This window comes from Mobula birostris, chromosome 3 (assembly GCF_030028105.1).
Source record: "Mobula birostris isolate sMobBir1 chromosome 3, sMobBir1.hap1, whole genome shotgun sequence".
NCBI lineage: Eukaryota > Metazoa > Chordata > Chondrichthyes > Myliobatiformes > Myliobatidae > Mobula > Mobula birostris.
This window is the reverse complement of record NC_092372.1, coordinates 96,656,922-96,681,382: the sequence shown is the minus strand read 5'-3', so window position 1 is coordinate 96,681,382 and position 24,461 is coordinate 96,656,922. Positions and strand designations below refer to the sequence as shown.

Below are 24,461 nucleotides of genomic sequence, written 5' to 3'. Positions count from 1 at the left end.
CATGGTCCATTCAACTCTCCTATCAGATTCTTTCTTCACTCACCTTTTCCACCTATCACCTCGCAGCTTTTTACTTCATCCCCCATTTCCCCTATCCACCTGGCTTCACCTATCACAATCTAAGTTGTGCTCTTTCCCATCCCCTCACCTTCTTATTCTGGCGTCCTCCCCCCTTCCTTACCAGTCCTGATGAAGGGTTTCCGCCCGAAACATCGATTGTTTATTCACTTCCAAAGATGCTGCCCTACCTGCTGAGTTCCTCTGGCGATTTGTATGTGTGTCTCTAGATTTTCAGCATCTCATGTGTTTATAATACACTATGCTGTTTTGTTTCTTTATAATAGCACAGAACAGCTTGATAATTGGTAATGTGCACTGTAGCACAAAGTGCTGCAGCAAGTTAGATGGCTAGCTCCTTGCTTTTAGCTATATTGTTCCCATGGTGCCAGCTGTTGAATTCGTCTGAACTGAAGCCAATTGGCCTCAACAGCTGATTTTCTCCCTCATACTTCAGTACATGCGCCTCCACACGGAGGCTGCCAAACCTTTTTTTTAATATATTATCTGAATCTGATGGGTTTAAATCATTGGAACTATAACGAAACAGGGTTTTAAGTACAAAGGGACACTGCACTCACATTTCCATTTGATTATTGCTTCTAGATGATGATTGGTTTGTGATTTGAATTCTGATAACAATTCTTTTATTTATACAGAGTGGCGAATCACGACTAATTACTCATCTGAACTTTACTGCCTGGCCAGATCATGGGACTCCAAAACAACCAGAACAATTAGTCGACTTTCTCACCTTCTTGAGGTGCATCAAAAATTCTGGGCCCTTAATTGCCCACTGCAGTGCAGGGATTGGTCGTTCTGGGACTCTTATTTGTCTAGATGCAGTGCTGACATTCATAGGCAAAGGTCTTGATGTAAGTATAACTTTAAATTAATGTTTCATACAAAATTATTCTTACCCAGTCATAGGATATGAAGATATAATCCAGGCTGCCACAGCAAAAGATAATTTTGCATGTCATTATCAATTTACCTTTGGAAATATAACCATTAAACTTGTTTAAGTATTGTAAAAGATGTGATATCTTTTTTTTAAAAAAAAGGAAAATTAAGATTACAAAATGCAGTTACATTATTCAAACTGTGAAGAATTGGTAATGGAATTTTAAGTTTGTAAACTGAGATTCTGTTGAAATATTGGTAAGCTACAAGAATAAAAGTCAAAATACAAGCCAGTGGGGATAGGTGGGTTCTTATTGTAAAGGTCAGTGGTAAAAGTAGGTAAACTCATCTGTACATTGTGCAGCTGATGATCCACACGTTCCCATCATTATCTTGATAATTGTTGACAATAATTGCTAGAAAATACCTGGGAAACACATTAGTCCATTGCCATAGGTGATATCTGGGATTCCTAGAGTTGCTGCACCACATCATTAAGGAACAGAAGAGTATGCTCTGAGGAAGAGTATCTAGTGAGATGTATGCTGGACATGAAAGAATGAATATAGGGACAAGTTGTAGTTTCCAGTAAAAAGTCATGGCTCGGGCCCCCAAAGTCAAATCTTTAAATGGTCTTTTTTTGTTAGAAAGCAACTGGGGGCCAACCTGTACTTAGTTTATCATGGAAACAAGAGACGCCTATCCAAGCTTGGGCTATTTATGGTGACATTATCACAAAACTTGGCATAGAACAGTACAGCACAGTACAGACTTTTCAACGCACAATATTGTGCCAACCTTTCAGTCATCTCCAAGGTCATTCTAATGCTTCCCTTCCACACAGCCCTCCATTTTTCTTTCATCCATTTGCCTATCTAAGAATCTCTTAAATGCCCCTCATGTATCTCCCTCTACCACCACCCGGGCAGTGCATTCCATACACCCATCACTCACGGTGTCTATATGAAACAAACAAACCTACCTCTGACATCCACACCTATACTTTCCTTCAGTTGCCTTAAAATTATACCCCCTCGTATTAGCCATTTCCACCCTGGGAGAAAGGCACTGGCTGTCCACTCTTTCTATGACTACCTTCTACACTATCCCAAAACCACCAGTCTTCCTAAATGTAGTTCTGTGGCTTAGACTTTCACCAATACTCAATAGTCAAGGCACTTAAATTCCTTGCAGAACTCTTATGCCGTCTCTGTGCCGTCCATTTTGAGCCCCCAGTCACTCGCAATTTCAGCTTCCCTTCCCATTCCTACTCTGACCTTCTTGCCCTCAGCCTTCCCCAGTGCCAGGGTCAGGCCAAATATAAACTCAAAGAATAACACCTTGTGTTTGGCCTTGGTCATCTATAACCCAGAAGTGTGAACCTTGGATATTCAAATTCTTTCTTCTGATCAATCCAGGTGCTCTCACCCCTCTTTATCCAAGCCCCAGCAACACCCCCATTATCTAATTCTGTGCCCCCTCGCTAATCAGGTTCCATATGTTTACCATGCATTCACTTAACCTACTATTCCAAATGGCTACCATTCTTTCTTTATCTGTTTCAACTTATGAAAAGGTAGTGGCAGATCGTGGCAGCATAATTGAGCTTTGGCCAGTGACCAATCCATGTTTGGGATTGACCAGCAACAGCAAATTAAAGGAAGGCGGGGGTAAGAGTAGTGGCCATCGTCTGAGTTGACAGTGTCAGAGTGGTGATCTTGAGGCTTTAGCTCTTCGAGGCTTAAGTTTTATCAACACACACACAAAATACCAGAGGAACTCAGCAGGCCAGACAGCATCTATGGAAGGAAAAAAAAAGGTATGGTTGGCATTTTGGGCCGAGACCCTTCTGAACGATGAAGGGTCTTGGCCCGAAAGGTCGACTGCACTTTTTTCCATAGATGCTGCCTGGCCTGCTGAGTTCCTCCAGTATTTTGTGTGTGTTGCTCAATTTACAGCATCTGCAGATTTTCTCCTGTCTGAGGTTAAGTTTTATTGTTCCTTCCCTTCCTTGCATCTGCTTAGTTAGGACAGTAGAGATGCCAGGCAGGGAAGTGGAATGCTTCTCTTGTGGGATGTGGGAAGGCAGGGAGACCTCCAGTTTCCCTGACGACTACAACTGTGAGACGTGCATCCAGCTGCCAGCTTCTAACAATCTGTGTTAAGGAGTTGGAGCTGGAACTGGATGAACTCTGGATCGTTTGGAGGGTGAAGGAGTGATAGGACATGTAGAGAGGTAGTTACAACCAAGGTGCAGGTCACAAGAAAGTGAGTGACAGTCAGGAAAGGGGAAGGAGTGAAGGAACCAGTGCAGAGTACCCCTGTGGCCATCCCCCTCAACAACAAGTATATCACTTTGGATACTGTTGGATGGGTTGACCTAACACTGGAAAGTCACAGTGGTCAGGTCTCTGGTGTTGAGTCAGCCTTTGTGACGCAGAAGGGAAGGGGGAGAAGAGGCATGCTGTGGTGATAAGGGATTCATTAGTTAAGGGAATGGACAGGAGGTTCTCTGGGCGAGAATGAGATTCCCAGATGGTATGATGCCTCCTAGGTGCCAGGGTCCAGGACATCTCGGATTGAGTCCTGAGCGTTCTTAAGTGAGAAGGTAAACAGCCGGGGTCGTGATCACATAGGTACCAATGACATGTGTAGGACAAGTGATGAGGTTCTGCACAGGGAGTTAGGTGCTAAGTTAAAGGGCAGGACCTCCACGGTTGTGGTCTCAGGATTGCACCCAAGCCACATGCTAGTGAGGCCAGAAATAGGAAGGTTATACAGTTAACATGGCTAAGGACTTGGTGTATAAGGGAGGGCTTAAGATTTTTGGATCATTGGGCTCTCTTCCAGGGAAAGTGGGACCTGTACAGAAGGGACAGTTTGCACCTGAACTGGAGGAGGACTAATATCCTAGTGGGAAGGTTTGTTAATGCTGCATGGTGGGGTTTAAACTAGAGTTGCAGGGAGATGGGAACCAGAGTGCCAGAACAGTTAGTGGAGAGGTTGTGGAGGCAGATGTTGGTAAGACCTCAGAGTCAGGAACCAAAGGATTGTGCATGGTGCAAGTAGTGGCCTGAGTTGCGTATATTTCAATGCAAGAAGCACTGGAAAAGCGGATGAGCTGAGGGCATGGAGCAACACCTGGAATTATGATGTGTGTAGCCATTAGTGAGAGGGTTGCAGGGGGAGCAGCACAATATTCTGGGGTCCTGTTGTTTGAGACGTGACAGAGCAGGAGGGATTAAAGGAGGAGGAATGGTGTTACTAGTCAGGGAAAATGCCACGGCAGTAACGTAAGTTTGCTATAGTAGGTAATTTTAAGTTTCCACAGATTGACTGAGAATCCCATACTGTAAAGGACTGGAGTTTGTCAAATGTGTTCACGGTTTCCTTCGTCAGTACGTAGAAGTCCCAACGACGAGAGGGTTTGCAGGTAATGAGGATTAATTGAAATTACAGAAGTGAATTAAAAAGGCACGTGCATATTTTGCATGTTATTTTGCCAAGTGGAGCCCACTGCCCAAATGCACTTTTTCTGTAATACCACAGTCTTGCACTTACCAAAGGCAAATGTAGAAAGAAAAGCATGCTGGGAAAAAGCCTCAAAATCCAAAGTAAATTTATTATCAAAGTGAATATATGTCACCACGTGCAACTCTGAGATTCAATTTCTTGTGGCATACTCAATAAATCCAAAAACCATAGCAGAATCAATGAAAGATGGCGCCAACAGGGAGTACAAACAGTATGCAAAAGACAGGAAACTATGCAAATATAAAAAGAAAGAAATAATAATAAATAGATAAGCAATAGATATCGAGAATATAACATCAAGAATCACATATAATTAAGAAAAAAAATTGATATAATTTGCTTCCTCATGTCATCTCCCTAATCAATGAATTCATGGTTGCTGAAGGACAGCAAGAAGTTGTCACCAGCCACAGAGCATAGTAACAGATTCAGAGATATAAGAACTTTGAAACCTCACTTATTTGCAGAGCTGTGAATCTCAGGTAGGAAGCAGAGCTCAGGGGAAATAGTAGAAGGTATCTGTCGTACCTCAGAGTTGTAAACGTTTGATAAAACCCATGCATTCTGGATATGTTCTGAAATCTTTACAAGGCCCACGTTGCAACTGTTTTATTTAAAGTGTTCAGATTTTCTAACTTTTCTTTTTGTTTGAAAACAGTTTGATATTTCCCATATTGTTAGGACCATGAGAAGCCAACGACAGGGGATGATCCAGACTGAGGTGAGTTTTGGGAACAATAACTTCATGAAACTGCTCCATTGTTGAGTTGGTGAGTTGGTTCAGAACTTAAATCTGGTATTCCTTGACCTATGGAGGGTTTATATCGTGAAAGAATATTGCATCAAGCTAAAACTTATAGATTGATTAAGACTTCCTATTGGTTTCAATATAATTTCTTTTTGTTACATTTCAAAGCTGTAGTCATTCAAGGATACCTAAGCACTTAAAAATACATTAGTGTAATTGAAAGAATAAAATGTTAATTAATTAAGAATCTGTGATTAAACTGTTCATAATCTACCCTTTCTTTAATTTACAGGGAAACATTCAAGCTGCTTACACTCAAGCCAACCCACTCTAATTAGATGATGCCCATTGCTCACCCATTCCCTCTCTTCCCTTTCCCTGTTTTGTGTTCTGCCTCTCTCCTGTTACCCACATCAACATTCTGTCCTGTGTCAAGTCACAATCCCTCTCTGCCCTGCTTGCCCAGCTACTCTCTTAACTCACTTCCTCCCCACCAGCTCTTGCACATCCCTCTTCTCGTTCTCCTACCATTCCCCATTCCCTCTTTACTACTTGCATGCTCTTGGGCAGCTAAGTTGTGTGGAAGGCATTCAGTGTTAACACAGCTGAGGAAATATCGTCCTCTGCTCAATGGGCTTTCTGTTGTCGAAATCAAGGGCACATGTCCTAAATTCATATGTATTTAGTGAAAACTCATTATCTGGAGTCCATAAATCAAAGGTTACAAATAACTATAATTTTGTGAATCGGTGAGATCTCTTGAATGTTGAACTTCACTGCAAATTTTCAGGAAATGTTGCAGAAAAATTGTGCAATGAAATTTTAATGCACTGCATTTTGCCATATTATCTATTTTATGAAGTAAAAAATGAATAAAACATGGAGTTTCAATTTTGTGGCACTAGTTCACACACAAGTATAGAAGGAGACCAAGAACTATACAGTGTTGAGAAGTAAAGTCTTTGGAGAAAGGATGTTGGTTCATTGAAATAAGTGAGACATGGAGGAGAATTTCACCTGGATTCAAATCCATGCAAAAAGAACAGCATTCTTTTTTGATCATGGCTGTGTCTTCCGTTAGGTCACTACTTTTCAGTATCCTGAATGTTGTCAATGGAACTAAAACTTTAGTTTGTTTACTAATTTTATAGTTATAAAATCTCATAGCTACTATTATAATATATTGGCATCAAATCCATTCACACTGTGTGTAATTATGATGGTAGGTAGAATATTACAAGTATACCGAGTAATGATTTTCTATTCAATAAAGTGCAACTTTAATAAAGTTTTTATCTTTTGCTATATGTAGGCTCAGTACATATTCTGCTATCAAGTCGTTCTACATATTCTCACTCAACTTCAACAGAAGGAGAAAGAAATGGCAAAGATATGATAAACAATTCTGTCCTACAGGAACAGAAGTACTGTTGACACCAACATACCTGCCTTATTCTAGAACCACATTTTTTATTAATTATTTTGACCTCAAGATATTGTGAATATTTCAAGGAACAACTTTCAGGAAAAAAATTGTCAAAAACTGAATATTTTGTACTTACTAGGATCTTTCATACAGTAGATTATAATGTAAACTTACTAAATTGATTTGTTTTATGCAAATATTAAACTGTTTATATTTAAGAATTCATGACAATGGTTTTAAGCACATGCATAAGTAATTTTAATCCCTAGTTTACATCTCAAAATATTGGGAGGTATTTGTTAAAAAAAAATGCATTTTATATTTTATTGTACAGGCAATAAAAACAGTATTGATTTTATATCTTTCATGGGTTTACTTACATAGGAAGTTAGAGATTTCTATATAAAATAATTTTCAAATTGCTTTCCATTTATGGTGTTTTTGTACATAGTTACATTTAACATTTATTTGGATATAATTAAATATATTATGAACTAGATGACGCAAAATTGAAAATAAAAAGTGAAAATGCTTCGGCATCTTGTTGTATAGTTAACAGTTAATTCTGCAATTCAATTAGACATGCTGGAAAAGAATCTAAAAGGTTTATTTTTCCCTTACAATAATCAAGCATGAAGCATAACTGCCCGAGTGATTGCTTCTTTTAAAATAGGTCATGATTGCTTGTGATCATAACATTATGGTCAAATTCAAATGCTGCTCTTTCTGGGAACTATTTAAGACCTGTTTATCTTCATATTGGAACAGTACTTTGGAAGGTAGACCCAACTTTCACTGCAAAGCTACTAGGAACAAAAAGGTGGCATTAACCTTTCATTTCAAAAAAGCCATCCAAGATCTGTCTCTTTAAGCAGTATTGCAGGGCAGCAAAATGACTTCCATATTGCTGGACTTGACAAAGGTAAGGGAGAAGTTGGAGGACAGAAGAATGCAATCCTAATATGATTGTGCATTGCTTTCAATTACTGTTGCTGCATATCTTAATTTTCAAGACAAAGTGGTGTTACAAAATCAGGATATGGTGGGGAAATCTATTATGAAAAAAGAAAGTTAGCGGCCTAAGGTTATGTAACATTTTTTCTTCAATATTCAAGAGTCAGGTACTAGAGAGTACCCCTGTGGCTGTACCCCTTGACAATAAGTACTCCTGTTTGAGTACTGTTGGGGGGGGTGCCGGGACAGCCTACCCGGGGAAAGCGACAGTGGCCGTGCCTCTCACAGAGTCTGGCCCTGTGGCTCAGAAGGGTAGGGAAAGGAAGAGGAAGGCAGTAGTGATAGGGGACTCTATAGTTAGGGGGTCAGACAGGCGATTCTGTGGACACAGGAGAGAACCTCAGATGGTAGTTTGCCTCCCAGGTGCCAGGGTCCAGGATGTTTCAGATCACGTCCAAGATATCCTGCAGTCGGAGGGAGAACAGCCAGAGGTCGTGGTACATATTGGTACCAATGACATAGGTAGGAAAAGGGAAGAGGTCCTGAAAGAAGAATATAGGGAGTTAGGAAGGGAGTTGAGAAAAAGGACCGCAAAGGTAGTAATCTCGGGATTACTGCCTGTGCCACGTGACAGTGAGTATAGGAATAGAATGAGGTGGAGGATAAACGTGTTGCTGAGGGATTGGAGCAGGGACAGGAATTCAGGTTTCTGGATCATTGGGATCTCTTTTGGGGCAGGTGTGACCTGTACAAAAAGGACGGGTGGCACTTGAATCCCAGGGGGACCAGTATCCTGGCGGGGAGGTTTGCTAAGGCTACTGGGGAGAGTTTAAACTGGAATTGTTGGGGGGTGGGAACTGAACTGTGAAGAGACTGGGGAAGAGTAGGTTGGCTTACAAATAGAGAAAGCTTGTAGACAGTGCAAGAGGGAGGACAGGCAGGTGACAGAAAAGGGACGTGCTCAGACTGGGGGTTTGAGATGCGTCTATTTTAATGCAATGAGTGTTGTGAACAAAGCAGATGAGCTTAGAGCATGGATCAGTACTAGGAGATATGATGTGGGGGCCATTACAGAGACTTGGATGGCTCAGGGACAGGAATGATTACTTCAAGTGCCGGGTTTCAGATGCTTCAGAAAGAACAGGGAGGGAGGCAAAAGAGGTGGGGGCATGGCACTGTTGATCAGAGATAGTGTCACAGCTGCAGAAAAGGTGGACACCATGGAGGGATTGTCTACAGAGTTTCTGTGGGTGAGGGTTAGGAACAAGAAGGGATCAATAACCTTACTGGCTGTTTTTTATAGGCCACCCAATAGTAACTGGTATATCGAGGAGCAGATAGGGAAACAGATCCTGGAAAGGTGTAATAATAACAGAATTGTCGTGATGGGAGATTTTAATTTCCGAAATATTGATTGGCATCTCCCTAGAGCAAGGGGTTTAGATGGGGTGGAGTTTGTTAGGTATGTTCAGGAAGGTTTCTTGACACAATATGTAGATAAGCCTACAACAGGAGAGACTGTACATTGATTTGGTATTGGGAAATGAATCTGGTCAGGTGTCAGATCTCTCACTGGGAGAGCATTTTGGAGATAGTGATCATAATTCTATCTCCTTTATAATAGCTTTGGAGACAGATAGGAACAGACAAGTTAGAAAAGCGTTTAATTGGAGTAAGGGGAATTACAAGGCTATCAGGCAGGAAATTGGAAGCTTAAATTAGAAACAGATGTTTTCAGGGAAAAGTATGGAAGAAGTGTGGCAAATGTTCAGGGGATACCGGACACTCAAGGGTGGCAGGGAAGAGAAGTGTGCGCAGTCACAATTACGACAGAGAAAGTACTCAGGAAGCGGAATAGGCTAAAGGTCGATAAATCTCCTGGACCAGATGGAATGCACCCTCATGTTCTGAAGGAAGTAGCTGTGGAGATTGCGGAGGCATTAGCGATGAAATTTCAAAAGTCGATAGATTCTGGCATGGTTCTGGAGGACTGGAAGATTGCAAAGTTCACTCCACTATTTAAGAAGGAGGCAAGGAAGCAAAAAGGAAATAATGGACCTGTTAGCTTGACATCGGTGGTTGGGAAGTTGTTGGAGTCGATTGTCAAGGATGAGGTTACAGAGTACCTGGAGGCATATGACAAGATAGGCAGAACTCAGCATGGATTCCTTAAAGGAAAATCCTGCCTGACAAACCTATTACAATTTTTTGAGGAAATTACCACTAGGCTAGACAAGGGAGATGCAGTGGCTGTTGTATATTTGGATTTTCAAAAGGCCTTTGACAAGGTGCCACACATGAGGCTACTTGACAAGATAAGAGCCCATGGAATTACGGAAAAGTTACATACGTGGATAGAGCATTGGCTGATTGGCAGGAAACAGAGAGTGGGAATAAAGGGATCCTATTCTGTTTGGCTGCTGGTTACCAGTGGAGTTCCGCAGGGATCAGTGTTGGGGCCGCTTCTTTTTACATTGTACATCAACGATTTAGATTATGGAATAGATGGCTTTGTGGCTAAGTTTGCTGACGATACGAAGATAGGTGGAGGGGCCGGTAGTGCTGAGGAAACGGAGAGTCTGCAGAGAGACTTGGATAGATTGGAAGAATGGGCAGAGAAGTGGCAAATGAAGTACAATGTTGGAAAGTGTATGGTTATGCACTTTGGCAGAAAAAATAAACGGGCAGACTATTATTTAAATGGGGAAAGAATTCAAAGTTCTGAGATGCAACGGGACTTGGGAGTCCTCGTACAGGATACCCTTAAAGTTAACCTCCAGGTTGAGTCAGTAGTGAAGAAGGCGAATGCAATTTGGCATTCATTTCTAGAGGAATAGAGTATAGGAGCAGGGTTGTGATGTTGAGGCTCTATAAGGTGCTGGTGAGACCTCACTTGGAGTACTGTGGGCAGTTTTGGTCTCCTTATTTAAGAAAGGATGTGCTAACATTGGAGAGGGTACAGAGAAGATTCACTAGAATGATTCCGGGAATGAGAGGGTTAACATATGAGGAACGTTTGTCCGCTCTTGGACTGTATTCCTTGGAGTTTAGAAGAATGAGGGGAGACCTCATAGAAACATTTCGAATGTTAAAAGGCATGGACAGAGTGGATGTGGCAAAGTTGTTTCCCATGATGGGGGAGTCTAGTACGAGAGAGCATGACTTAAGGATTGAAGGGCGCCCTTTCAGAACAGAAATGCGAAGAAATTTTTTTAGTCAGAGGGTGGTGAAGCTATGGAATTTGTTGCCACGGGCAGCAGTGGAGGCCAAGTCATTGGGTATATTTAAAGCAGAGATTGATAGGTATCTGAGTAGCCAGGGCATCAGAGGTTATGGTGAGAAGGCAAGGGAGTGGGACTAAATAGGAGAAAATGGATCAGCTCATGATAAAATGGCGGAACAGACTGGATGGGCCAAATGGCCTACTTCTGCTCCTTTGTCTTATGGTCTTATGGATATTTGTGTAGAGTTCTGCACAGGTACGTTCCAATGAGAGAGGGAAGTTATGGTAGGGTACAGGAACCGTGGTGTACAAAGGCTGTAATAAATCTAGTCAAGAAGAAAAGAAAAGCTTACAAAAGGTTCAGAGAGCTAGGTAATGTTAGAGATCTAGAAAATTATAAGGCTAATAGGAAGGAGCTTAAGAAGAAAATTGGGAGAGCCAGAAGGGGCCATGAGAAGGCCTTGGCGGTCATGATTAAGGAAAACCCAAGGCATTCTACAAGTATGTGAAGAGCAAGAGGATAAGACATGAAAGAATATGACCTATCAAGTGTGACAGTGGGAAAGTATGGAACCGGAGGAAATAGCAGAGGTACTTAATACTTTACTTCAGTATTCACTATGGAAAAGGATCTTGGTGATTATAGTGATGACTTGCAGCAGACTGAAAAGCTTAAGCATGTGGATATTAAGAAAGAGGATGTGCTGGAGCTTTTGGAAAGCATCAAGTTGGATAAGTCGCCGGGACCAGATGAGATGTACCCCAGGCTACTGTGGGAGGTGAGGGAGGAGATTGCTGAGCCTCTGGCGATGATCTTTGCATCATCAATGGGGACGGGAGAGGTTCTGGAGGATTGGAGGGTTGCAGATGTTGTTCCTTTATTCAAGAAAGGGAGTAGAGATAGCCCAGGAAGTTATAGACCAGTGAGTCTTACTTCAGTGGTTGGTAAGTTGATGGAGAAGATCCTGAGCGGCAGGATTTATGAACATTTGGAGAGGTATAATATGATTAGGAATAGTCAGCATAGCTTTGCAAAGGGCAGGTCGTGCCTTACGAGCCTGATTGAATTTTTTGAGGATATGACTAAACACATTGATGAAAGAAGAGCAGTAGATGTAGTGTATATGGATTTCAGCAAGGCATTTGATAAGGTACCCCATGCAAGACTTATTGAGAAAGTAAGGAGGCATGGGATCCAAGGGGACATTCCTTTGTGGATCCAGAACTGGCTTGCCCACAGAAGGCAAAGAGTGGTTGTAGACGGCTCATATTCTGTATGGAGGTCGGTCACCAGTGGAGTGCCTCAGGGATCTGTTCAGGGACCCTTACTCTTCGTGATTTTTATAAATGACCTGGATGAGGAAGTGGAAGGATGGGTTAGTAAGTTTGCTTATGACACAAAGGTTGGAGGTTAGTGTGGAAGGCTGTCAGAGGTTACAGCAGGACATAGGTAGGATGCAAAATTGGGCTGAGAAGTGGTAGTTGGAGTTACCCAGGTAAGTGTGAAATAGTTCATTTTGGTTTGTCAAATATGATGGCAGAATATAGTACTAATGTTAAGACTCTTGGGAGTGTGGAGGATCAGAGGGGTCTTGGGGTCCGAGTCCATAGGATGCTTAAAGCAGCAGCGCAGGTTGACTCTGTGATTAAGAAGGCATACGGTGTATTGGCCTTCATCAGCCGTGGAATTGAATTTAGGAGTCGAGAGGTAACCCTGGTCAGACCCCACTTGGAGTACTGTGCCTGAGAGTCAGTTCTGATTGCCTCACTAGAGGAAGGATGTGGAAACCATAGAAAGGGTTAAGAGGAGATTTACAAGGATGTTGCCTGTATTGGGGAGCATGCCTTATGAGAATGGGTTGAGTGAACTCGGTCTTTTCTCCTTGGAGCGACGGAGGATGAGAGGTGACCTGATTGTGGCATATAAGATGATGAGAGGTATTGATCATCTGAATAGTCAGAGGCTTTTTCCCAGGGCTGAAATGGTTGCCACAAGAGGACACAGGTTTAAGGTCCTGGGGAGTAGGTACAGAGGAGATGTCAGGGGTAAGTTTTTTACGCAAAGAGTGGTGAGTGCTTGGAATGGGCTGCCAGCAACGGTGGTGGAGGCAGATACGATAGGGTCTTTTAAGAAACTTTTGAATAGGTACATGGAGCTTAGAAAAATAGAGGGCTCTAGGTAAGCCTAGTAATTTCTAAGGTAGGGACATGTTCGGCACAACTTTGTAGGCCAAAGGGCCTGTATTGTTCTGTAGGTTTTCTATGTTTTAATATTCAGAATAGACTTTCTTCACCAACACTCTCTAAAATCCCAGGTTGCGCTTCCAGTGAAGAAAGATTGGCTTTATCTGTCACATTTACTGTACATCGAAACATGCAGTGAAGTGCATCATTTGTATGAGATCAAATCAGCAAGGGTTGTGTTGGGAAGCCCACAAATGTCGCCATGTTTCCGGTCCCTGTGACTCACTAACCCTATCTGTACACCACCTTTGGAATGTGGGAGGAAACCAGAGTACCCAGAGGAAATCCACATGGTCATGGGGAGAACTTACTAAAGACAGCAGTGAAAATCAAACCCAGACCTTACGGCTGGTGGTGTAAAGTATTGCACCAACTGCTATGCTACCGAACCATCCTTATTGCATGGCTTGGCAGAAATTGCCAACTGTAAAAAAACCTGGAATGTTTTTATGTGTTATTCTTTTCCTTAGCAAGAATGGTAATTTTAAGTTTAAAATAAAAATTGATATCAAAACTTGATACCTCAATCAAACCAGGCCTGTCAGAGATGCTGCAGGATCTTTTGTCCTCACCGTTTCCAAGGTAATCTGTTAAATTATGGTTCCTTTACTTTGGCCCATGCTATACACAGTGACTCCTCTTTGGCTTTTATGTGAGTCCCATCACATTCTCTCTCGAAGAATCTCTTATCAATTTTCAAAAACACATATTCACGTCTGCTCCATTGTTTGTAATAATTTCTGCTTTGAGTCGGTGGAGTGGACTGTATTCAGGGATTCTTCTCTGAGTCTGAAGGTAACTGACTTCATTAAGACCTCTGTGGATGAGTGTGTGCCTACAAGAACATACTGCACATACTCAAATCAAAAGCTGTGGATGAACCAGGAGGTTCATAGTCTGCTGAGGGTTAGATCTGTGGCATTCAAGTATGGTGGCCTTGGACTCCACAAGAAGTCCAGCTACGACTTATGAAGGGCTATCTCAGGAGCAAATGAACAATTCTCACGAGGTTGGAGACAGGCAGACAACTCCGGAAGAGCTAGCAGGCTATTACTTGCTACAAAATGAAACCTAGCATCATGAATGCCTCATTCCCAGGTCAGCTCAATGTCTTTTATGCTCACATTGAACGAGAGAATAAAACTACAGCTATGAGGATCCCAGCAGCACCCAGTGACCCTATGATCTCCTTCAAGAGGGTGAACCCTCCTAAGGCAACAGGCCCCAGCAGGGTAACTGGTAGGGTTCTGAAAACCTGTGCTAACCAACTAGCAGGTGAGTTCAAAGGCATTTTCAATCTCTAGTTGCTACAGTCGGAAGTTCCCACCTCCTTCCAAAGGGCAACAATCATACCAGGACCCAAGAAGAAACAGGGTACTATTGTCCAGTAGCACGCACATCTCTGTTAAATGAATGCTTTGAGAGGATAGTTATGACTAGAATTAACCCCTGACTCAGCAAGGACCTGGACCCACTGCAATTTGCCTATTGCCACAATAGGTCTACAGTGGATGTGATCTCATTGGCTCTTCATGTGGCGTTGGATTACCTGGCCAATACTAATACTTACGCCAGAATGCTGTTTATTGACTGCAGCTCAGCGTTTAACACAATTGGTTCTACAATCATAATGAAAAGCTCCAAAACCTAGACCTTTGTATCTCCCTCTGCAACTGGACCTTCAACTTCCTCACCGGAAGACCACAATCTTCATGAATCATAAATAACATCTTCATCACTGATAATCAACACTGGCGCACCTCAAGGATGTGTGCTTAGCCCACTGCTGTATTTATTCTATGTACACCCATGAATGTGTGGCTAGGCACAGCTCAAGTGCCATCTATTAATTTACTGAAGACACAATCATCGTTGGCAGAATGTCAGATGCTGTCAGGTGCCCCCTTGGAGTACAGGAGCCAGATATACCAGCTGGTTGAGTGGTATCACAGCAACAACCTTGCTCTCGATGTCAGTAAGACCAAAGACCTGATTGTGGGCTTCAGAAAGGGTAAGACAAGGGAACACACACCAATCCTCATGGAAAGATCAGAAGTGGAGAGAGTGAGCAGTTTCAAGTTCCTGGGTGTCAATATCTCTGAGGATCTAACCTGGACACAACATATTGATGCAACTATAGAGAAGGCAAGACAGCAGTTATATTTCATAAGGAGTCTGAGGAGATTTGGCTTGTCAACTAAAACATTCAAAAGCTTATACAAATGTACCATGGAGAGCATTCTGGCTGGCTGCAGCACTGTCTGGTATGGGGGTTGGGGTGGGGTGGGGTGGGATGGACTACTACACAGGAAGTATTTTTAGCCACAGAAAGTAGTGAACTCAGTTTGCTCCATCGTGGGCACTATCCTCCGTAGCATCCAGGACATCTTCAAGGAATGTTACCTCATGCCTCAGAAAAGTGACATCCATTATTAAGGAGCCTGATTACCTAGGACATGCCCTCTCATTGCTACCATCAGAATGTAAGTACAGGGGCCTGAAGGCACACACTCAACAATTGAAGAATAGCTTTGTGCCCTCTGCCATCTGATTTCTTATAATTTAACTATTTCACTATATATGTATTTTATTTATTGTAATTCACTGTTTTTGTTATTATGTATTGCATTGAACTGCTGCCATAGTGGCAACAAATTTAATGACATATGCCGCTGATTCTGATTCTAATTTCTGAGATTAAACTAGGACCCACACTGGTGACCTTTGTAAAGAGAATGACCATTACCCTGAAGTACTTCAAGTTCAAAGTAAATTAGCTATACTTTAACTTGTAAGTAGTGGATTGATAGCAGTAAACTTGTATACTGATCTGTATTAGACTTCCTCCCCTTGCTTGGGCTTCTGGCAGATTTTTAATTGTGACTAAATATGACTTGGTCTCAATGGGGGAGATTTTTTTCTTTCAGTTTTGCTAAGGATCTCAGGTTTCAGTACCAAAACAGAGAAAAATATAATTCTATGGACAGCATTAATAAATTTACACATGCTCAAATTAGACTGGAAAACAAAGGTTCAAAAGTTTATTTACATTGCAATTTCTACATAACAGATGCATTAACCATAGCATTAATCCTATGCCAATGATTTTCCTGGTGTTGCCCTTCACAATATAAAATCATTATCCAATAAAATCTTTCCCCATTGAAGCTTTACAAGTTGAAGACTGACCACCACTTCTGATCAAATAATTTCTTTTTTTCTGTACCTTTGTTAATGCTCTCGATTTGCAATTTTCAAAGTATCTACTTATCTCTAATTAAATCTTACCCTTAAATTATTTTCACCTAATTATTTACTTACATTGTCCTGTGCTAAACAGGGCTGTTGATTGTCCTCATAATACATCTCTTGCATTAAGACATTAACACAACAAAGCCTAATGCTGTAGACATAATGTGTGTTTAGTCCAAACTTGAGGAAGTCCTACCTTTCATCAATATTCGATCTATTCTTGATTGAATGCTCAATATTTTCTAACATCAGAGTGAAAGCTTATTATAAAGTATTTGATTATTTTTCACATTTGTGCTCTACTTCAAAGCAGGTTACCAGTTTGATCTCATTGCTCATTGTCACTGGATTTTAGTAATCCATTGTTGTCTGCAGATCCAAGATATCTTTGAGCATAAAGTATTTGCCTATTGATTGAAATCCCTGACTAGCAATTCTCTTTAACCATAATAAAATTTTATTCTCTGTCCCATATTTAACTGACTTCTAACTATTAATGCTTTCTATACAGATTCATTCCTCCTTGCTTGCTCGTGCAGAGACAAAAAAAAGGAAATTAATTGATGAAGTTGAGATTTATTCTAATTGGACCAAAACAGATGAGAGGGAGACACTGCACTTGGATTTCATTTGTGATCATAGTAGCTACTTCCTGCCCTGTTTAATGTTTTGTGGATACCAAATCACCCACTTAAGTTACTGACAAGACATTTCATATAGTATCTTTTTAATTCAGAGCAATAATACTGAGCGAGTGTCAGAATCCAGGCAATAATTATTCACATTATGACACAAATGCTACCAAGGCACTCCTGTCTATCCTGTACACTTTATGTAATTAAGTCAATGCTTCAAAAGCGTGAGTTTCTATTTTCTGATGTTTTATATTAAATCAGCAGCATGATATACTGTACACAGGCATGCAATTAGATATTTATTATTTATTTTATCAGGTTTCATTTGCTTCTGAGAAATGGTGAACTCCGTTATTCAGTTGTTCCACAAGCTAGGTCAGACAATTCCCTCCACTTTCGACAAACCTATGAGTATGGTTCCAGTAAGAGCAGTGGCTAGCACAACACCAAGTATTATGAAATTCCTTGAGCCCTGGAGACAGAATAGGTGCATATTTAAAAAAAAAACAAAAACATATTTACCTTTGGATGAACTTTTTATTTTATCAGTAAATGTCTAACAAGTAGTCAGCAAATAGAGTTATCTTGCATGGATGTAGGCCTTTCAGCCCAACTCATCTATACTGACCAAACTAGTCCAATTTGATCCATATCCCTGTAAGCCTTTCCTATCTATGAACCTGTCCAAATGCCTTTCAAATGTTGTAGTGGTACCTGTCACTGCTACTTCCTCTGGCAGTTCATTCCATTTACAGTACATACCACACTTTGTGTGAAAAACTTGCATCCTTGGGGTCTCTTTTAAAATTTCCCCTCTCACCTTAAACATATGCCCTCTAGTTTTGGACTGCTCTAGCCCAGAAATAAGATTCTAGCCATCCACCTTACCATTGCCATTTTGATTTGATAAACCTCTGTGGTCATCCTTTGTTCCAGGGAAAAACAATTCAAGCCTGTCCGATCTCTCCTCATAACTAAACTCTTCCAATACCGGCAACATCCTTGTGAAGCGTTTCTGCACCCTTTCTAACTTAATTAAAATACAGCAACTAGAAATGCACAAAATATTCCAGGTGCACTTTCACTTACAATGCATCTTGTACAGCAGAAATATGAAGTCCCAGCTCCTAGAACCAATGCCCATTCCAATGAAAGAAAACATACCCTGTGCTTTCTTCACCACTGAACTCCCATTGAAGGGAAGATTTGATATTGGGAGTTCTGGGAATCTTTCTTACTGCTCTCCCTCTGTGATCTCTGCTATCTTCCAACTCTTCCACCGTGTACTCACCTAATCCCGCTACCACAGCCACATATCCTTCCAAGGAACAATTCCACACCCTTTACTTCACCCCTCCCCCTCTCCCAGTTTCACCTTTCACCTACCACCTTGTACTTCTTCCTCCCCTCCCCCCAGCTTCTTGCTCTAACTTATTATCTTTTTTTCCAGTCCTGATGAAGGGTCTTGGCCTGAAACATTGACTGTTTACTTTTTTCCATAGATGCTGCTTGGCCTGCTGAATTCCTCCAGCATTTTGTGTGACTATTCTAAATGAATAGCTGATTTAAAAAATGATTGCCAGTTTTGCTGAATTTACTAGGTGGAAAAGCATACAGTTCACATAGAGGTTTAACTGCTCCAACCAAACCAGCTGAAATGACCATTGCTAATATCGTGAAACTAATGCAGGAACACTTAGAACCAAAACCATTGTTGTTTGCAGAATGCTTTAGGTTTCATAAATGGAACCAAAAAGCAGGGGAGTTCATTTCAGCTTACATAGCTGAATTGAAGAAATTGTCTGAGCATTGCCATTTCAGTGATGGGCTTAATGATGCACTGAGAGATCATTTAGTTTGTGGAATCTTACAAGAAAGCATTCAAAAATGGCTCGTAATTGAAGTACAATTCATATTTAAAAGAGCAGTTTAATTGCTTTATCAATAGAAACAGCAGTCAGACGTTGTCAGTAATAAAATTGAGCATGAACAAATTTGACAGCTAAACAGAAAATTGCCTGGCTGAACAAATAGTGTTACTATTGTGGTAGGGGATCACATACACCAGACAAATGCAGATTTAAAGACAAAGTTTGCAGAAAATGCAACAAATTAGGACACATACAAATAGCAAACCGGGCAGACAAAATTAATGGGCTGCACAGGGAAGAGAAACAGATAAAAAGTCAAGTTACAGTTTCAAAAAGGGCACTAATCTGCATGTTGTTGATGAAAAATATGATAATGATGAGAGTGACTCAGGACTGAGTAGCCTTGCGATTTAAAAGGTGAAAACTAATAATAGAAAAGCCATATGGCTCACACCAGAAGTGAACAGCAAATTTATTAAAATTGAACTGGACAGCTGCTTCAGTCATTCCACAAAGTGAATCTGAGCTAATATCTTTGAAATGCTGCTAAGATACCTAACTAAGAACTTGTACCGGAGAAAAGTAACTTCTGTGGGAATGGCTTTCAACTACAACTTGATTGGAGATCCATCCACTATTTGCATGCCACATCCTCTGCAATAGAGTCAACTGAAAGTGAACTAAGAAGGCTACTTGATGATACCACTGAAGTGTTCAAGGGTGGCATTGGAAAACTCAAACATATCAAGGGCAAAATAGTGCAAATGAAAATGCCACACCCAAGTTTTACAAAGCTTGCCCAGTTCCTTATACCATCCATGATAACGTAGTCAGTAAGATCGACCATATGGAGTCTGAAGGAATTCTTTCCAAGGTTGAGTGGAGTTCATGGGCAACACCAGTTGTCCCAGTAGACAAGAAGAACGGGTTTGTCAGGATCTATGGTGATTTTAAGGTCACTATTATCCCAGTACTGAAAGTAGATCAATATCCTCTGCCTGGGATAGAAGATATCTTTGCAAAACTTTCAGCAAAGGAATACTTCAGCAAAGTGGACTTAGCTGAGGCTGACCTACAGATGGAGATGGAAGAAGAGTAGAAAGTGTTTCTTAACATAAACACTTACAAAGAGCTTTGTTGCTATAATTATATATTATATATTTTTGAGTAGCATCTGCACTCTGGCAGAAAGCTATGGACTAGATGCTGCAAGTGTTACCTGAATTACTTTATTATTATAGGTGAGGATGACAAAGAAAATCTCCAAAATTTCAAGACGGTGTTAAAAAGATTAGAAGATTATGGGCGCAGAGCATGACACAACAAGAGTGAATTCTTTAAACCAGGCATCACTTACTATGGTTACACCATTGACACACAAGAATTACATACGTGTGCTGAGAAAATCAAGCAGTGGTGCATGCCCAAAGGACATGTCACAGTTGCAGTCCATTTTAGGATTTGTCGATTTCTATAACAGCTTTCTGCCAAACCTGGCTATTGTGCTCCACGCCTTGAACTCATTAAAACAGATCGGGAAGAAATGGCAATGAGCAAAGCAGTGTGAGGTGGCTTTTCTAAAAATAAAGGAAATGGTGACATCAGACACCGTATTCACACGTTATGATCCACATTATGCAGTGAAGCTTGCCTGTGATTTATGGTCTAAGTGCAGTCATGTCACATGGAGGAGAATTCCCCATAGCCTTTGCATCATGCTTCCTTACTGCTACAGAGAAAAATGATGGACAGATTGATAGAGAGGCCATGAAATGTACAACATTTCAACTATTACTTGTCTGGGAGAAAGTTTATCCTCATCACTGATCATCAACCACTGGTATCCATTTTCAATCCACAGAAGGGAGTTCCACTAACAGCAACAGCACAACTGCAGAGATGGACTCTGTTTCTTGGAGGACACAGGTACAAGAATGAATTCAAGAAGTCAACTAATCATGGAAAAGTTGATGGACTGTGCTGTTTACCCTTGGAAAAGGGAATACCTTAAAAACTTACAAAAGAGAACACTCCTCTTGACGTATTCCCCCTAATGCAAATTATTCATGCCTTTTCTGCTCAGTGCTATGATGAAGATGGCTCCTGAAATTATATTTTCATGGCATTTAGATTTTGAACATTTGCAAGAAATGTTACTTTGGTTTAGCTTGCAAAAGTAACTTTTGGTTGCGTCCAAACCAAAAGTGGTGGATGAACCAAGAGGTATGTCATCTGCTGAAGGCTAGATCTGTGGCATTCAAGGCTGGCGACCCAGGTCTGTAGCAGGAAATCAGCTATGACTTGTGGAGGGCTATTTCAAGGGAAAACAGACAATTTCAAACAAGGTTGGATGTGACATCAGATGTACGACAACTCTGGCAGGGTTTGCAGGAAATTACTTCCTACAAAGCGAAACCCAGTAGCATGAATGGCAGCGATGCTTCACCACCAGATGAACTCAACAGCTTCTACGCCTGCTTTGAAAGGGAGAACACAACTACAGCTGTGAAGATCCCTGTTGCACCTCGTGACCCTGTGATCTCTGTCTCAGAGGCCAATGTTAGGCTGTCTTCAAAGAGGGTGAACCCTCGCAAGGTGGAAGGCCCCAAAAGAGTACCTGGTAAGGCTCTGAAAATGTGTGCCAACCAACTGGTGGGAGTATTCAAGGGCATTTTCAATCTCTCACTGCTATGGGCGGAAGTTCCCTCTTGCTTCAAAAAGGCAACAATGAGACCGGTGTCCAAGAAGAATAATATGATTTGCCTTAATGACTATCACCCAGCAGCACTCACATCTACAGTGAGTTGGTCATGACTGGACCGAACTCCTGCCTCAGCAAGGACCTGAGTTGCCTGTTGTCACAATAGGTCAACAGCAGATGCAATCTCAATGGCTCTTCACCTGGGCAATACAAACACCTACGTCAGGATGCTGTTCATCGAATATAGCTCAGCATTTAACACCATCATTCCCACAATCCTGATTGAGAAGTTGCAGAACATGGGGCTCTGTACCTCCTTCTGCAATTGGATCCTTGACTTCCTAACCAGAAGACCACAAACTGTGCGGATTGGTGACAACATATCCTCCTTACTGACGATCAACACTGGTGCACCTCAGGGGTGTGTGCCTAGCCCACTGCTCTACTCCCTATACCCATGACTGTGTGGCTAGGCATAGCTCAAATACCATTTATAAATTTGCTGACAATACAACCATTGTTGGTAGAATCTCAGGTGGTGACGAGAGGGTGTACAGGAGTGAGATATGCCAACTAGTGGAGTGGTACCACAGCAACAACCTGGCACTCAACGTCAGTAAGATGAAAGAGCTGATTGTGGACTTCAGGAAAGGTAAGACAAAGGAACAGATATCAATCCTCATAGAGGGATCAGAAGTGGAGAGAGTGAGCAGTTTCAAGTTCCTGGGTGTCAAGATCTCTGAGGACTTAACCTGGTCCCAACATATCGATGCAGTTATAAAGGAGGCAAGACAGCATCTACACTTCATTAGGAGTTTGAAGAGATTTGGTATGTCAACAAAAACACTCAAAAGCTTCTAATGATGTACCATTCTAATAGGCTGCATTGCTGTCTGGTATGGGGGGCGGGGATAGCTACTTCACAGGACTGATAGAAGCTGCAGAGGGTCGAACATTTAATCGGCTCCATCTTGGGTACTAGCCTACAAAGTACCCAGGACATCATCAGGGAGCGGTGTCTCAGAAAGGCAGCGTCCATTATTAAGGACCTCCAGCACCCAGGGCATGCCCTTTTCTCACTGCTATCATCAGGTAGGAGGTACAGAAGCCTGAAGGCACACACTCGGTGATTCAGGAACAGCTTCTTCCCCTCTGCCATCCAATTCCTAAATGGACATTGAACCCTTGGACACTACCTCACTTTTTAATATATATTATTTCTGTTTTCACACAATTTTTAATCTATTCAATATACATATACAGTAATTTATTTATTGTTCTCTTCTATATTATCATGTATTGTATTGAACTTCTGTTGCTAAGTTAACAAATTTCACGACACATGCCGGTGATAATAAACCTGATTCTGATTCTGACTTCTGTAAATGGATCTGGAATAATGTCAAACTGAACAATGTTCAGACTTTGCCATATTAATTAAGAAATCTTTGGAATGTTGTGCTAGCTGACTGTGCTGTGGTCTGTCCTGTTACAGGACCTGTACGTAAATAGATGGGTTTTGTGCACGCAATCTGCCAAGTTATTGAATATGCTGCAGGCAAGTGAAGAGTACTCAGTGCTGGCATATTTTTACTGGGATCTAATGGTCTGACAAGTTGTATGGCGCTGGATGGTTTAAGGAAGGTAGTGATGAGGCAGAGTGAGTGTCAGCAGCAGGGATGTGTATGGATAATGTTGAATGGCGGTACTCAGCAGAGAAATGTGATAGGGCCAGAGATAGATTCCCAGGCCACACCAGGGAGAATAAATAACATAGGAGAAAGAAGAGAAGCCATTTACAGCTGATATGCTGCTGTGAGTGTATTGATAAGAATGGAACTTGACAAGGGAAGACACTCATCTATCTGACAGAAATGTATAGTATATGGAAAGGGTAGTTTGCAGCAGTTACACACAACCTGATAGGCAACCTTTCAGTTCAGGGGCAAGGGCAGAGGACAGGAAGGATCAAAACATGGAATTCCAGGTATAGATAGGGACATGGGTATAGGAGGTTCAACATTCAAACAAGATAATTTGTTTGCAAGATAAGAATCAGTTTAAGTATCATGATGGCAGATTTGATGAGGACGTCAGAATCTGAAGACAGCAGGTTGTTTACAATACCCATTGCCATGTCTAGGAAGGAAAGAAGCTGGGTGCAGAACTGTTCATTATTGATGTATGGACAGGAGGCAAATTCTCATGGGCAAGCTAAAACAAGCTTAAGTGAGAAAGATACAAGTTCAGGACTAATGCTTGGATCTTCAGGGAGTGTTTGGAAAAATCAGCGTCCCTTGCTGATGAATGGTTGTAGCAACTGTTTGGCACCAACTTTCAAGTCTGTGCTCCTCAGACTTCAGAAAGGGGTGTTGTGTATGTGGAAACATTAGCTTGCAAAGTTAGGGGAGTAAGCAGTCAGTGCAGGCCTCCCTATCGGGGTGCAGCAGCTGGGCCAGTTGTACTGCGGCTGGCTCGGAGGCTCAACAGGAAAGGATAAAGACAGGCAGGGTGATAGTGGTAAGAGACTCAACAGTTAAGGGGATGGACAGCAGATTCTGTGGCCAAGAGAGGGATGACAGGATGGTGTCTCCCAGCTGCTAGGGTCAAGGAGTGTCTGCGGAGTATTCTCAAGAGGGGGGTGAGCAGCCAGAGGTCGTGGTGCACAATGATATAGGTAGAAAATCGGAAGAGGTCCTGTGCAGTGAATATAGGGAGTTAGGAAAGAGGCTAAAGAGCAGGACCCCCAAGGTAGTAATTTGTGGATTACTCCAGATAGTCGTCCAGATCCTTACTATTCTCTGGGTGCAAAAATATTACCTTCCTCTTTTATCTTTCTTCGAATTACTTTTACTTGACCCTATTTACTCAGGCTCATCTATATTTTATAAACTGCAGTGCAGCTCTCCTCAG

General features: G+C 41.6%; 1 protein-coding gene and 1 pseudogene across 1 annotated transcript in view; one reads left to right on the top strand and one right to left on the bottom strand.

Moving 5' to 3' along the window:
* ptpn13 (protein tyrosine phosphatase non-receptor type 13) overlaps positions 1–7,168 on the top strand; it is a 260,769-nt gene extending 253,601 nt beyond the window's left edge. The window contains exons 44-46 of the mRNA XM_072253123.1: positions 717–932; positions 5,153–5,215; positions 6,555–7,168. Coding sequence (XP_072109224.1) covers positions 717–932; positions 5,153–5,215; positions 6,555–6,638 — 363 coding nt within the window. The 3' untranslated portion in view covers positions 6,639–7,168. The remainder of the gene's footprint in view (positions 1–716; positions 933–5,152; positions 5,216–6,554) is intronic.
* A 10,113-nt stretch (positions 7,169–17,281) lies between these two features.
* Positions 17,282–24,461, bottom strand: part of LOC140194644 (transmembrane protein 144-like) — a 158,814-nt pseudogene continuing 151,634 nt past the window's right edge.